The 15,912-nt window shown below is 36.3% G+C and overlaps 1 protein-coding gene across 3 annotated transcripts; it reads right to left on the bottom strand.

The window, feature by feature from the left end:
• Positions 1-2: 2 nt before the first annotated feature.
• Positions 3-15,312, bottom strand: LOC131790311 (nephrocystin-1). Of its 3 annotated transcripts, XM_059107500.2 has the most exons (27): positions 15,107-15,312; positions 14,901-14,962; positions 14,327-14,387; positions 11,754-11,828; positions 9,492-9,553; positions 8,814-8,900; positions 8,478-8,556; positions 8,129-8,223; positions 7,806-7,875; positions 7,516-7,585; positions 7,251-7,290; positions 6,873-6,918; positions 4,600-4,684; positions 4,230-4,321; positions 3,843-3,918; positions 3,349-3,407; positions 3,186-3,260; positions 2,747-2,810; positions 2,563-2,600; positions 2,388-2,470; positions 2,215-2,291; positions 1,802-1,901; positions 1,538-1,650; positions 1,220-1,293; positions 903-950; positions 468-584; positions 3-338 (listed from the first exon to the last, which is right to left on the bottom strand). In XM_059107500.2, exons 1-27 carry the CDS (start codon positions 15,188-15,190, stop codon positions 210-212), a joined length of 2,061 nt encoding a protein of 686 aa, XP_058963483.2. In that variant the 5' UTR covers positions 15,191-15,312; the 3' UTR covers positions 3-209. The 3 variants fall into 3 exon arrangements, with proteins under 3 accessions (XP_058963483.2, XP_066022093.1, XP_058963484.2); XM_066165996.1 differs by lacking the exon at positions 14,327-14,387 and having other exon boundaries at positions 15,107-15,178; XM_059107501.2 differs by lacking the exons at positions 11,754-11,828; positions 14,327-14,387; positions 14,901-14,962; positions 15,107-15,312 and adding an exon at positions 10,476-10,657.
• Between the last annotated feature and the right edge of the window lie 600 nt (positions 15,313-15,912).

Genomic DNA, 15,912 nt, shown 5'->3' with positions numbered 1-15,912 from the left:
ACAACTTTTAATATTTTAATATGTAAATAATATAATATTCATTTAGCTATGTCCAGTTTCCATCAAATTTAAAAATTCACCTAACTTGGCAATAAATTAATATGAAAATAAGTGTTAATTATTTCCAAGGAGATACTGCTTCAACCACTGAAAATATTTTTAGAGTTGAATTTACTGTAACATGTTAGGATTCGGTAAACACTTCAGTGTCACGTTAGCTTAGACATATCAAGAGTAAAGCGGTCCACGTTGAACGGTTTGTAGAGTCTGTTTGGTGACAGTAAACTTTCCACGGCTGTTCGTTTATCACAGTGGCCTATAATCCATTGAAGTCTATCCTGAAATATACAAAATATACCAGCTTTAATACTAGAATTCCTGTGATTTTATTTAACTGTTTTAGCTACGTAGAGAAGACAGGCTCACAAAGTATTACAGGAGTGATAAAACATTTGGTGTAATTAGACCTTTTCTCTCTCATCGTTGCCCCAAATGTACGGCGGTAATTCAGTGGAGTTTAAAATTGGAAATACACTGTCCATGTAGACCTCCCTGAAGAATCTTCTCATGTGTGCTTCGTCTCTCTATAGAAAAAGGCAATCAAAGAGGTGGGAATGAATATTGGCCAGGAAATCGGAAATCTGGGAGCATTTGGGATAAACAGGAACCTGTGCACTTCTAAGAGACCACTGGTCCTGATCCACTTGATCCATGATAACGGTTGAATTGCTTGCTTCAAAGCTTTAGTTGATTTGCTTTTGTGCGTCAGTTGAACAAAACGTTACTCTTGCAAGCTTCATAGAGTAAATATAACTAAAGGTACTTGAGTTAAACCAACAAAAATGAAGATATTTCTTTATAGCCAATGTTGATCCTTTTGAGAGTAGTTACTCAGTACTTACTCGTTGGGATCGCTTGAGTGCTCGCTTGCTTTTCTCGTCCCAGCAGCGCTATATCGAGAAAATAAATTATTCAACTTATAGTTCAGATGCATAATTTAAGAGACGAATTTAAACGTGATAAAAGTCTTAAGCTACAACATGCTCAGCAGAAGCGGGAGCTTCGATTGAATCGTGTCTAACTGGTAGTACGTGGGCACTTGTGACGACAAGGAGCAGCGCACCCTAACACTGATTGCTTCCACTCGAACTCGTCAACAAGTAAACCTCACATTGAAGTCCTTTACTTGGGCTGACATCAAGTCTAGGAGGTTGCTTACCTTGAGAGCATCCATCACATCATGAGTATAGAGAATTTTTGGAAATGTTGATATAACAGGATCCATAACAAAACCTGAAACGAATAATGGAAGAAAGGAAAGGAAAGGAAAGAAAGAAAGTAATACCGTTACTTTTCCCAAAAGAGCTTCTTGCTTTAAAACGTCAGGCGTGGAGGGAACTACAGCAGCTTATGATTTCCATTTCAATTCAAATTAACATTTTTTACTTATAGAAGCCTTATATACTCGGATTAACGTCTTCTCCGTCTGGGAGAGGATGGCAATGAGTTAACGTACAAACAATTCATCACAAGATACCTGCATCTTGACTGTCCCGCAACTCGTACATGATAATCTCAGTCAGCAATTGGCGGTACAAAGAAATGAACTGAGCATATGTGTGACATGTCAATAAAGTGTCTGGTAACATGCTGCAAAGAGATTCAAACCCGAACTGAACATGTGACTGAGTTTGACTAAATCTGGGCATCAACAATTAAGTTATCATTTAACTAAACATTCACGAAATGCTTAGGGTTAAGGTATTTGTCCGAGGACAAAAAAAAAAAAATTCGTGCTTACTCGTATATGTCTCTTCGTTGACTTGGAAAAGAAACGAGTTTCACTGTCAACCTCGGCTGGCGATTCGTTCGGACAACTTGTTGGAAGCGACTGGTGCTGGCTGAAACAATAAATACAAGCAAATAAAGACGAAAGTATAGTTACCACCGGTTATTTCTGCATACTTTTGAGTCAAATGCACGAAGAACTGCGCCATGTTGCAAAAATATCTTTTTATAGCCCATCAGGTTTCATTGATGGATTTTAAAAAAGGTCTATGATGACATCACTGATAAAAACCTAATTGAAGGGATTCTTTTCAGTGTCAGTATGTCTGTTCAGTTCTGACAGGGCTAAAACATACAAAGCAGTAATGAGGGATTTAAAAATGTATTTTAATTGGACTTGTAATGCCTGCCTGTCAGAAACTTTACCTTTCAAACTGACTGAAGGATCCAGGTCGACCCCAATGTCAAACGGTGTTCCACCATTAAGATGGATTTCGTAAGTCCTGTAAAAAAGAAAAGAAAAGCACAGGTATTACACTTTGTTGTAACGGAAACTCTCAAAGAGGTAATGGCTACACGTTACGTGAATGGACTCTTACTTGTTAGGCACCGGTGCTCCGTTTTCTTCAAACAGTTTAATTGCACACCAACCACATGCCACTTCACCTTTCTCACCAGTGGACTATAACAATAAAATATATCAAACTCACAGTTAAAAGGTCATCTCTTGCGTTTATTCAAATGTGCACGGAACTCAAGCAGATAAACACTTACCGTTCTTCTATAAAGTATGTTCAATTCAAAAAGGATAACTACAAGAAAAGAAATGTAATGAGAATCAGAGATGGAAATAGATCAATGTAATGGTAAAAACATTAACATTAATTCAGAGGAGAAGGAAAGTTTCTTGTTTTATTCACTAGCACGTTACAAGACCAACACGGTAGCGTGAACTTACCTTGGGAATCGTCATTAGAATTAATACGAGCCAGAATCTCAGAGTCGTAGACACTGGTAGAACACTGCATGTAAAATCAAATGAAAAGCTTTCATACAGGTTGTGTACGTGACACGGTGCGGGCATTTGCACAGTCTTAAAGTGAAAAGTGCATGGCGGTCGACATGAGCGCTTAAATAGATGTGCCCACACAGAAGTTTTGACTCCGATCATTCATATAAATATATACATTTTCTTTTCCAGTTCATAATCTCTCTTCATTCTAAGCTGATTTTTTTTGGCGCAATGTAATAAAAATATCCATGAAAGCATCGCCTTTGGTTTGAGGAAATATATCCAAGGTTAAATCAGATGGAAAAATAGACCTTCAAACAGTATCAGAAAACTTGAAACACGGTTTAAGAGTGACCTTGTACCAAATGGTGTTTGCCCGTATTACCTTTGGGTTAAAGTTCCATGACGCTGGATCTTTTTCCGTCGTAGTTGCGCGGACTGAATGAACATTGCTAAGAGGCTGATGATAAATATCAAAAGTAAGTGAACGGTTTTGGCAGCACCGAGATAAAAAATAGCACCATCGCGTGTTTAAGTGCATTTTATACCTGTTTCTTGCTGTTATCCCAAATCACAATCCTCACATGTCGGCTTATAACTTCAACACCTTAGAATCAAGATACCAGAATGGAGGAAAGTTTAGAAGAAGATTCAGTGAGTCACCTTAATGACAACTGAAACGTTTACTCATTCACTCTTTGAGACAGTTGAATACGTACCACTGAGAAACACTGTTGCAGCTCAAAAAAATAGAGCAGCCTTGTACAATTTACAAGTGATGAGGATAACTGAATTTGAGTCCAACCTAAGCAGCCGTACTCTTAGCAGACATAGAACATGCATTAGAGGAGACAGTTCCTAGGTTTAAAGAAAAGGGTTGGGAAAGAAATTCAGATTGACCCCTGTCCAAACTTGCAGTTTTTCACTTACGCTTATTATATTAGTTTTTGAATGTAAGAATAAATCTTATATTTTTGACATAAATGAGCTAAGTTCTACTGCTGATCTATCATCAAGTCGTCATAGTGGGCCTGGGACTGACCTGATCCTATTGATGGTATCATTCGTGCACTGCACACTTGAAGAACCCTGTTGGTTTTTGCCGTTCGTGGTCGCAGCTGTAAAGGGTAAAAAAATAGCCAGGTTGAATTACTAGTATCGAGGAAGTCAAAACCTTTCCTTCTCTAGAAAAATCAAGAAAACGAAAGAGAGATAATAAGAATCAGATCACCCCATCAAAGTAGCTCCATCTCACCCTCTCGAGAGGGTTCAATAACTCGGCTCCTGGAAGTTGGATAGCGGAGAGGCTATCAGTCAGGAGATATGGGGAGACTTTATTTACACCACTATCTTTGCATCAATTCCTACGTTTTAGCCGTCTTTCTTCGAAGAGTTACAAGCTTTAACAGAGGAATAGTTACGTTTTCACCTGTTTATTGACGGGATCCCAAGTTATGTCTCTGAATGCTACATTAGACTGGCTTAGTTTTGGCATCACCCAAGAGCTTGTTTGCCAGATTTCTGAGGGATCAAAAGTAAATTCCTACCTTGTAACTAGAAGTAAAACCATCCACCAGAAAAACATAAAACGCGAGTAAACAACAGTGTAAGTGCTACGTTCGTTTACTTCGTCCTTTATCTGATTCATTCCGACGTTTTTTATAACGTAAGAGATCAAAAAACCCCACAGCCTCAGGTAAGTGCTCCGCTGTGACAAACTAGATACTTTTGACGTGTGCTGCAAAATCGAACAGAAATCAACATTTAAACTCAGGGAATTAATCTTAAAAACAGCTTGCCTTCTTTGGCCAGTTTTCCAAGCGTTGTTGATCGGAAACCACTTGGCATGGCACCCATAGCTTTCAACACGTCTGTGGCACTAGTCTGAGAAGAGGAAATCAAATTCACCACCACATTCATTTTCATTTTTTTTACTTCATACGGGAGGGAGTTTCCGTGCTATATTCTTTCCATTTCATGCGTGAAGGTGACACACTAGTTACGTTGAATGTCGATGGGTGTTGAGCTGGAGTGTGGGTTTCAGGGTTTCTCGGTAAGGTATGACATAACGGTCACGCAACGCGACATTTAAAAGAAAGGCCACAAACGTTTTTAAATAAAAAAGAAAGACTCTATGTTGTATGAATCGACTAATTTCTTCAAGTAGAGTCTGTAACATCTCGTGACTTTGAAAGTCAGCTTGGACAAGATTAATTCTGCATTTTGTTGTTACGAAAACAAGAAAAAATCAACCAGGAATAATCGTTGGAAATAGCCCTTTCATAGTATAATGAGTTTACCCAATTTCATTTTATCCTGCAAGTGTCATCAATGCAGATTAAAATATTTCCATAAATATCGCAATTAGTTTGCAAGATAATTTTGCTAGTTCGATACTCATCGTTTTTTGAGTGATAAATTAACACATTTAAACGAATAACGCTTGAATATAATTGACAGGGAAAGCAACAATTAACAAAGCCTATCTGTGAATACAGAAACATTTATATCACTAACCCTGATTTGGAATTCAAAAACTAATCACATCAGTCGCCTGTATTATTTTATTCACCAAGGCCATAGGCAAAATTAGAAAAATCACAATATTGTACTACGCATTATTGCAGAGAAAGTTACACGGAGACAACGTAAAGACAACGGGTTGTTTAAATTGGAACTGAAAAAATACTTTGTTTTGTATTTTTAAGGATTAGTAGTTACTTCGGCCCAGGCAAAGCCACTAACACAATTATTTTCCGTATAACGGGACATTTTCTCAGTATGCCTTTAAATAAGATTTGAATTCCGAACTGGGGTCTCAAACAGGTTTAACTTCGTTTATTGTTTGTTTTACCGACGTTTTATTCCAGTGGGGCAACCGACACTACCACAGAAGACATCTTTTGCTTGAAATATATAAAAGCCATTACTTTTATTGGCTGAATGTCGTACTGTCCGCTAACGAATAGAGTATATCCCATTTTGCTGCGAAGACTGCATCGTTTGTCTACTGATCATATTCATAGCAAAAATATAACAACAAACGAAACGAAAATTGCGCTAAATTTTAGAGATATTTAATAGAAAATATCAAGACGATAAGGCCAGGAAGAATAAAAAAAGAGAAAGCGACATCGCCGTCTTCGTAAATAAAATAAAGCTAAACTCATTTTACTACAATTAGCCAAAGAATCAATCTAGTTCGTCTCGTAAATTTAAATCTTTTACGCTAAAGCAGAGAGGTTGAATTAAGCGGAAGAAAACGCAAAACCAATTCAAAGAGCGTTTAAATACCTCTTCAAACTTATAAATTGTAGCACCATTTGCCATACTTGTAGGAAAAGCCAAGTTTAGCTCTGTAAAAGCAGCCGACGAAAAGAGAGAAGAGAAACAAACCTTTTGTTTTGAAATTGAGCTTAAAAGTGTACGTCACAATTAAACGTGTCGCGCGCACATTAAACAGAAGCGGAAAGCTGTAATTTCTTTGAACGAGATGGACATGACGTTGAATTAAAAAATCAGCTTTTATTTGAAGTAACATTACGACAATTTCCTAGACGATTGACACATCATTTTAAAGGAAACAAAAATGATCTCTTCTCACTAAAAGAACAACGGAAGCTTTTAAAAAAGTTTGACCTCGTATTTATACAGTTGTAACTGATCAGGGCCAGCTGGTATACCAAACAGAGAGACACTGGGAATTGTTTGTCAAGGGAAGACTAAGTAGCACTTATTGTACAAACTGAATCTTGGCGTTACGTGTTCTTAGAGATAGCTAAGATAAAAATGAGTTGAAAAACTAGTTATTCTATCACTCTTATTTTAGCTAACTCTTAAACTAAGAACCAGTTTGAAAATTAAGCGCTCCTTGAGTGTTCGATGTCCAAATATTACATCAGCTAGTGTCATTGTTGTTCGTCTGGTATGAAGCTCGCATGAAGTTGCTCTTTTCAAATAAGCGACTTATTAAGGCCAATTCTCAGAGAACAGACATCAATACTACGATGATCAAAACAAACAGCAAACGAACATCACGGCTCATATTTTACAGTAAAGGCGGAATAAATACCTGTTGCGTTGAACTTTTGGCTAGACTTTTCCACAAATCCAATCCACTAAAAAATTCCAAAAGAATAAAATTCACGTTGTGTAAAAAACATTAACCTCACTAAGTCTTTGCTGGTGTAACTGATTTACATTCAGCCTGTCTTAGGTGTTTTATAAGTAGACTGAGCGCGACAGCAGCGCAAGGCAAAAAAGGACGGAGGATTGGAATTCCTTATTTAAATGAACGCCTGCATGGAAGAGACAAATTTGCAGTCTACGAGGTTGTGTTTTCCGACGAGATCTTTAAAAGCATCGAGGACATTTTAATCAACGAAAATCGTATGATTTATATCAAATTTCGTTAGCAAAATCCTTCTCAGGGCCATAATCATTTCTTCACCTTTTTCTGGTGGAAAGCTCCGGAACTTTATCTGCTGACTCTGCAAACGACGATGGAAAGAAAATATGATCAAACCTGAATTGTTGTTATTCTGGTTTTAACAAGTGCCCCTACAGCTAAAAATTGTAAGGATGAATTAAACAAACATTTCCTACAAAATAAAAGGGCAAGGGGTTGAGGAAAAAAACTTGTGTGCAAACACTAGATACTGTGATTGCTTTTGAGGAATAGAAGAACTAAGGTTTTATTGCAAAACCAAACGTACCTTTCTTTATTTCAGCGGATTGCTCATCCCTTTGTTTCACTGGCGAGGTTTCTTCGTTTTCTTCGATAATCTAAAAAAGAGAACTTAATTGAACGAAGCGAAACCTTGTGAAAGACACGCAAAAAACAAGAAAATATTCATAAAATAAGACGTGAGTAGATCCACAAGTTCGTGATATTTTCAAATTGGATTTCAGTTTTGATTGTTTACTGTTTAAGCCAATGTTTGTTTTTTATGCATTGTTACCACTACTGATGTTGTTTACTCAGAAAAAGAAAACATTTCATTACCTTGAGAAGGGTTTTAGGGACAACACCTTGTTTGCCGGCAGTGTTTTCTGCTTCCCACCATCCATCTTCACTGACGTTTACAGAAGAGACAAAGATGGAAGCATACGTCATATTAATCACTGAATTTACGCTCAAGTCGAATAAGGAACAATTTGTACTTTTACTCTATCGAGTTTTATGTGCGCATGAAAATCTGATGAAAAGGACAGATTTGTAGCACAATCAGGCCATGGCACCATACACCTCCCCTCCCCTGAAGTCAAATGTTCCTCTTGTAAACCTCAGGGCGCATTGAGCACAACTTATGAGAAGTTCAACTGTACCTTGTTTTGATGACTGTTAGAATCTCTCCCTTCTTAAAACTGAGATCGCCATCCTGCTCCCCTGTAAAATCACTCAAAGCCTCGACCTTGCGGACCTGTGTGAATTGTAGAGAAACAAATTAAGGACAGATGAAATGATACAATTAGATGGGTTTTACCATAACGGTACATTAACTCGATCATCCTCTCACGGGCACAAATCTGTGTGTCCTCCTGACTTTAGAAATGTTATCACAGGCTAATGCCCTTAGGCCGGCATAGATCATTGACTATTCGTGTTTCATAATTTCTTCTCGAAAAAGTGCTGCTTACCATTTCCTGCCAGATAAGGTGATCTAACACTGCTCACCATTACTATGTTGGAGGAAGTGTCCTCTTCACTTTCATCATCTTCGTCTTCTCCTTCTTCACCTTCATCGTCGTCTTCACTTGAGATTGTGAGAAAAAAAAGGACAATACGGGATAAAAGACGATGAAAACAAGTAGTTAAGTACACATTCCAAATTTCATTGCGAAATTGAAATTTGGGTCGAGTCGTTGTTTGAAGATTTTAAAGTGATCCATCCAAGCAGAACATCTCCAAGTGATTCAGTCCGCATTCCACTTTCATGCAGTCACTATTGGTCATATTGACAAATATCGCCTTCTAGGCGCATTACAAAATATATTTTATTTTGAGAGTCACCTATCGGGCATGCGCGTGTCATCATCATCAGCTTTATCCGTCAGTAAATCACTGTTGGAGGCACCAACACCACCTTCTTGCATCTTTCTGCGGAGTTGATAACATAAAAATCTTCATCATCATCATTACAATCATCGACACTGGATGAACACCAACAATTTTTTATCTTCCAACAATGACTCGAAAGTTGTTCTAAAAACTTGATTCAAAAAGACCGACAACAATTTTTTCGTAACTCGATTGAACACAAACATTCATCGAGTTATTCAAGGTGAGCGGATTACAATCAAGAACCAATCGCGATTCCGTTAATCCCTTTTAGCGATTTTTCGCGCTTAAGGGAAAGTTGTGTTCTTGAGGCATGCCACAATAAATCATTCTAATTACTTTTCCTATATCACAATGACAATAGACCCTATTCAGCGTTCAAAATGTTAATGACGCGAGTTAGTACACACATAGCATTTACTTGAATTAGCGGACTACTACAATAATGCCCCAGGAATGATACGGACGGCCAAGCGTAGCTTAAAACTGCTCCAACATAGTTCAACTGACGAAGCATTTCACAAATCCTTATTACGGTCGACTGACTTTAGTTGGCAGGAGGGAATAAAAGAAATAAACATGTGTTTGAATATACTCATTTGCACGTCTAAATCGACATGTTTTCCACACCTGAAATAATCCTCTTCGATTTCATCGGGTTCAAGCTGTTCAGATATTCTGTCCAGTTTGCTCTATGAAACAAAAACAAAAATCAAAATAGTTCAGTTACTTGAAAGACTCATCCGTCATCCGAAGATGTTACACTGTTTTTGGCGGATATCACTCTGGCAGAAGAACAATGAACACATTTCTCAGTAACGCATGACAACTTTGTTGTAAACATCTTTGTTCTATTCGAGCTTGCGCCGCTGTGTGTTAATTAGCAATACACCATCAATACATTTATTTCAAATGTTTTCCTTAAGCCGGATTATTTTATGTTTACTAATTAGTATTTTTCTCAGTTTAATTAAACACAAAGGCTAAACAAGGCATAGTAATTATGCAAAGGCCGTGCTAGTTTCCGCACTCGTTGGTTTTATGGTAACAACAATAACATACAAATGAAATTTGGTGAAATATTATAATTAAAGAAACCCCTCCCACATTTGAAAGATTTTACTAGACTGGTACGAACCGTATTACAACAGATTATTTTCAACGTGAAGATTTTCGCTAAAATATTATATCGAAGTGCACTCGTATTTCTTCAACGAAAACGTAAACGCTAAACAAAGCAGTCACGAAGTTAACTTGAATTAAGAATAAAATAATTCGGACAAAAAACGATAGTGTTTTGGCGGATGCAGGAGTTTGTTGGCGAAAATTTCTATGTTGTTTAGTGAAAGATATTTGTTGTACCAAATAAAATTAAACTTAACACTTAACGATACGTGAATAAATTAATTGTTTCGAGTTTTTACTTGTCGCAAAATATTTGACACAGGTTAATCGAAAGGCGTAATGCAAGGGGAAAAGGAAACATCATCTCCTCTGGGCATGGAACGAATGCACTTTTAAGTATTAAAATATCTTGCAAGTCGTTTGAGTTTGCATCTAAAAATGAACACCTTCAAAACAGTGGGATTAATTTTAACACTGAATCTTGCAAACCTCGTAAGTGTGAAACAAAGACTTTTGCATTATCCTTCTTCTAGCAAATATGCCTCACTCCATGTGGTTGTAAGAGCTCCTTAAAATTGAGCTACCGCAGTTGAAAGCTAAGGGATATCACTTGAAAATATTGCTTCTTGCTAAATCCATGCAAACACTTTGATATCAGAAAGGATCTGGAGCTTAGAGTGTTTCTGGCGGAACTAAAAAAAAACATTGGTAAAGACGAATGCAAACAATAAGTGCCACTACCGTCTGGGATGTAAATTGCGATTTGCTCAAGTTGTTGTCTTAGGGATATGCAGCTGTTTTCAAACAAACACTTCAGGAAATTTATTATTGTTAATGATTTTTGATTTATTGAATGTTCGAGTAGTCGAAAGTAACTTAAAATAGCTTTCTTTGTGATATAAGTTATGCTGTGATTGGTCCCGAAAACAAGCGCTTATTTGTCAACCAATCAAGTACGACGAAAAAAAACAAAACACTCCCGACTACCTCAAATGTGTTTTCCCGTGCTGATCAAATGACGTTAACGACTGCTTCAATTTAAGTTCTAGATGTTTCCTTGAACAGTGACAAAAGATAACAGTTGACTGATATCAAAATGAGTAGAACGCTATGACATCAAGAACAAAATATGATTTGTAAATGAATTAATTACATCTCTCAATATGAGTCTTTAATTCTTTATTGCTATATTTTAGCCTATATAAATCTTACCTATTTCAATCAAAATCAACAGATTTTTTTCCTTTGGCAAACATATCAGTAACGTATTCATATGTAAAATTTTATTGTTATCCACATATAAAAAATATAAAATTATAGATTTCATTGTGAATGGATTTTGGCACTTGAAATAAAGATGAGTTGTTTTGTGAATGAAAATGCTGTTGGTTTTTTTTTTTCATGAGTGCTTGATGAAGGAATATCTTAGGCCATATCGCTACTGTGAAGATCGCTTTCATATTCATTTCTTCATCTGCAGTTCAGTTGATTCGGAGGTCATGGGTTCAAATCCTGTACAGGCCTGAATTTTCCTTTTCAGGCCTTATTTTCACTATTGTGTAAGTAGTGTTCATCATGTGGAGATTGCTTTCATATTTAAAGAAACATCTCCACCACATTCAGGGGCATATCATATAATTGTTAACTATCACAGGTTTAACAAGACCCACCCAACCTACACTTTATTGTAAGCATAACTTTACAAATACAGTACCCCAAGCTTAATATGATCTGTAATGTTCTGAAAACAATCTTGTTTTTCATTACCTTCAAATGTTCCAACTTTTGCTGTTCTTTCCTTTTCTGTAGATTAAAATCTTGTGAGGAGCCTTCATTATCAGCCTGATAACACAATGATTAAGAGACAATTAGTCAAACTAAACTGATATCAGAAACAAGCCAAGCTTAAAGTAGTCTTCTTTTTTAACTTCTGTCAGGTCTCATTGCACAATACAAGATCATTATGAATAAACAGTCAATAATAAATCCCAGAATTGTGGTTGCCCATGATTATGAAACACAACAACAGCAGGGCTGAACAGCAGTAAACCAATGGGTGAACACATAGTCCATATGCTGCAATCACAGCTCTTAAAATCAATCAATCAGATCAGGGCACAATAAGATTAAACCATTGAACGTCATTCACTAAGAAGGATTAGTTGTGTGTCATCACTCTATTGTAATTCACATCTGAGGTTACAACATCATGAGATACTGTATTTCCTTGTATGAGCACCCATGCTCCAACAAGTACCCTCCCTTGAGTGAGTGCTCACCCCTAAGGCCATAAAATCAAACAAGTGTCCCTGTCAAATAAGCCTCCCCCTCCTCACTCACTTTCTTAGGGAACACCTGTTTCTATTGCCACTTAATTTGTAACGTTTTAAGCTTCAACTCCAACCAGAACAACACAAGAGAGAAATAAGCCCTCCCTTTGATTAAGCACCCTCCTTTTGATAACCACCCCTTTTTTTAACCCTTGATTTGAAATAAGTGCCCATGCACTTATTTGAGGAAATACAGTACATGATAACATTTCATCACAGTAGTATATTTTAACAATATGACCCCATAACCTTTAACAATTTCAATAAGACCTAGAACTGGGGAGAAGGAGACTGGGCCAAAGCTTATCTGTATCTGAATATAATGCATTTGTTAGCCTCAGTTTATTGATGATCTATATTATTATTTTTTTTTAGAGGGCATGGTAACAAATCCTTAAACTTGATTGGTTCTTTACCCAGTCAGAATTTTCCTATCTCTGCCCATGGGCCACAGTAACGCTTTCGTGAGTTACTGAGTACATCCCAACTTTTTCTGGCCAGGCAGTATTTTTAAGCAAACACGTTGGTCACTACCTCAAGCCAATAAAAACTTATAAATCCTCTCTTTTCTCTCTCTCAAATCACTTTGGTTGAGAGAAAAATATTGGTTTCAGAATGAATTTGTATAAGCAATAGTGTCATTACATTGGTTGACAAGCAGCCTGAAAACCTGCTAGCTTCTGCAATTAATTTAAATCGTTCACAAAAAGTACATAGAAAGTAAAAAAGTGAAGTATTTGGTAACAGTTAAACTGAACAATGGAACTTTCATTCATTTAATATCTGAATTTTCTCAAACAATTTGTTCATAGTGAAAGAGCAAGCGAAGTTTTAATTTTAAGTTCTACAACAAATATATGCTCTCAGCGAGTCTTTCCATTCAATTTGGACATTTGTACCATAAATTGCACAACAAAAACTGAAGGAATTTAATGAGAAAAGGCTGCATTAAATCCCTGTGTGTTTTGTTGGAGTGTGCCATTCGAATTGAGTTTTTGTGCAGGAAAGACCAGATTTACACATGCCATTGCAGCAAAGAAATGAACAAACTCTCACAACTTCAAAATAAAAAATTTGAATTTACTCACAATTACTTTCCTTGCTGTTTACTTCATGAACAGAGGTAAATCTTTGTACATGAATGAATTGTCGATGAGAGTGAATAATACTTCCCATTAGATCATTGACTGTTACTGAAGAAAACATTGTCGTGATAGCCTTGCCAAACTAGTTCTGTAATTTTCAAATCTTCTTGTGCTTTTTTTTTCTTACGTGCTCTCTAATTGACAGGTGTCAGATTGTGACAGATACTTGTAAAAATAATGTTTCAAAGTTTGTTTGGAAGCCTTTTAAATCACCTTTGTCGTTATGGAAATGAAAATGTTTCGGTGAGGCATCTCTCTTTAATTTGCATCACCTCTATTTTAACTACCATTTACTCGCTCAAAAATTGTTCAGCTTATGAAGGGTCTTGCCATATTTACTGCAACTGGTAACCGGTAATCATTAGGGTTCTTTTGGAAATAATTTTGTCAAGTTTAAAAAAATAATCTTACTTCATACTGATTATTTTTTTAAACTTGGTCGGTCAGTATGGTGAAAAACTGTGACCTCAGTCTTGAAATGCTGCCCTCACTCTTCAGCCTTGGGCAGTATTTTCAAGACCTCGGTCACAGTTTTTCACCATGCGGACCTCCCAGCCAACAAATAATATATATGTCTTGAACCAGTTTAGTTCTTAAAACTGTTGTCTTGGCATTAGCAGCAATAGACTTTATGTCAAAGAAAAGACTCAATTAGACTGGTTCAGGATGTTTAAATAATAGTAAAACATACATAGTCATTACCTAACCTCTTCATGTTGCCATATAATAGTGTATAATTACAGTGTAAAGCATTTTGAAAAACCTTTTTTCAACAACATAAACATGGCAAACATTGCAATAAAAAATATATAAATAATAATAATAACAATAATAATAATATAACCAAAGAATTTTTGTTCCACACCTTGGAGAGACTGAAGAGCTCATTGGACAGTTGTTCAATTTCATCCTTTAATTTTACACAGCTGACAGAAAATAATTAATGCAAAAATCAGAATTAAATATCATGTTACATAATAGCAAAGTTCATGTATCACACAGAATATCCAAACTTTGAATGTGTACCGGTAGTTTTCAAATTTTCATTTTAGCTGCATAAAAATTGGGTAATGTATGAACAATTTCATGGGTTCCTTAGTTTATAATTTAGAAATTTCTTTCATATGACAATCTAAACCCTTTTTTGTGTCATATCTCAAACAGTAATTTACATGCACTAACTTTTCCACGAAACTATCAAGAATATGCCACAGTGAAGCTCATGTTACGAAAATGTATAATTTCTGCAGTTAGCTTCGATAGGAACTATACCATACTATAAAGAAACGCTAAGTTTAGTTGCTACCTACAGCTCTAAAACTTCTAAGCAATAGCTATGACATACTCGACAAGTGGTCAAGCTACTGTAAGAGCTTTTAATGAAAAATGTCCAAAGTTATGATGAGTTAATTATTTGAAAACCTTAATGTATTACCCACTTGTCATAATTGTCCTTTCTTTCTGGTGCTGTAATTGATGACGAAACATCCAGGTCTTCAACCTTAAATCAAATCCCCTTAATTAACACATTGTGGATTATATTCTGAACAAGGAAAACAATAAATTATTGCGTTGTAAATTTAGTGTAAGATCGGACCAAGTAAACATCAAAGTCATAATGACCATCACATCTTCTCAAACTTACCCGTCGAGAAATGGAATTCACTCTCTTCTGCACTGATCCAAACCCGCCTGTCTTCGACGATTTTTTTGCTTTATTGCGAGACATTTAAGTCAAATGTTCTTAATTCATCACAAACACAGTAATTTGAACAAAAATCAAGCAATATGCGATCAGTATGAAGTAAGAGTCAATTGTCACTCATCTCAATATTTAAGTTTCCGCCATTTTTATTCACACTCAAACCCAGGCACCAAGCTCCAAAAGCATACAAACGAGCAGCCAGGCCTTCTGTTAGCCTGCATTCTCACTATATCCATTAGAATCCGAAAACATGTAGCACAAAAAATTTCGAACGAACTTGAAAGCCATTAAACTTTTCGACCCATTTAAAACTAAGGGCTGAGTTGGTTGTGATCCCCTTGGGACACTTGAATATCCAACAACAAAATGAAACTTGTTATGATGTCAAAAACTGTCTATTTTCTTCAAAAGTTGCAACGATAAATTTTTGCAACAGTTGTATTCTAATACGACATAACTAACAATACAATATTCTCGACTTGTGAGATTCTCTCTAAACAAGTTCTCCCTAAAACCTTGAGCATTTCTATTACTATGTCATATGTTCAATTAAAGAACAAACGGGATTGTCGGACGAAAAAATAATCTCTGATGGTATGAACAATGTTAAAGTGCTACAGAATACTTTGTGTATCAGATAATTAATGCTCGTTATGGTGCTGGGCTCGACTTTAAAGGGCAACTACCGCGCGACTTTCAACCCTTTTACTAAAAGGACGGAGGGAAGATAAACCACGAGGAGGCGG

The sequence above is a fragment of the Pocillopora verrucosa genome, chromosome 4, assembly GCF_036669915.1.
Source record: "Pocillopora verrucosa isolate sample1 chromosome 4, ASM3666991v2, whole genome shotgun sequence".
Classification (NCBI taxonomy): domain Eukaryota; kingdom Metazoa; phylum Cnidaria; class Anthozoa; order Scleractinia; family Pocilloporidae; genus Pocillopora; species Pocillopora verrucosa.
The sequence above is the reverse complement of the archived record's forward strand: the minus strand, read 5'-3'. Positions and strand labels throughout refer to the sequence as shown.

What these genes read in the sequence shown, in the direction of transcription:
- LOC131790311 (XM_059107500.2), bottom strand. Translation starts at nt 15,190, where the DNA reads ATGTCTCGCAATAAAGCAAAAAAATCGTCGAAGACAGGCGGGTTTGGA. An exon ending in ATCCGCTGAAATAAAGAAAG is followed by an intron (nt 7,291 to 7,515) that starts GTACGTTTGGTT and finishes CGTCGTTTGCAG; the next exon opens with AGTCAGCAGATAAAGTTCCG. An exon ending in GGGATAACAGCAAGAAACAG is followed by an intron (nt 3,261 to 3,348) that starts GTATAAAATGCA and finishes ATTTATCATCAG; the next exon opens with CCTCTTAGCAATGTTCATTC.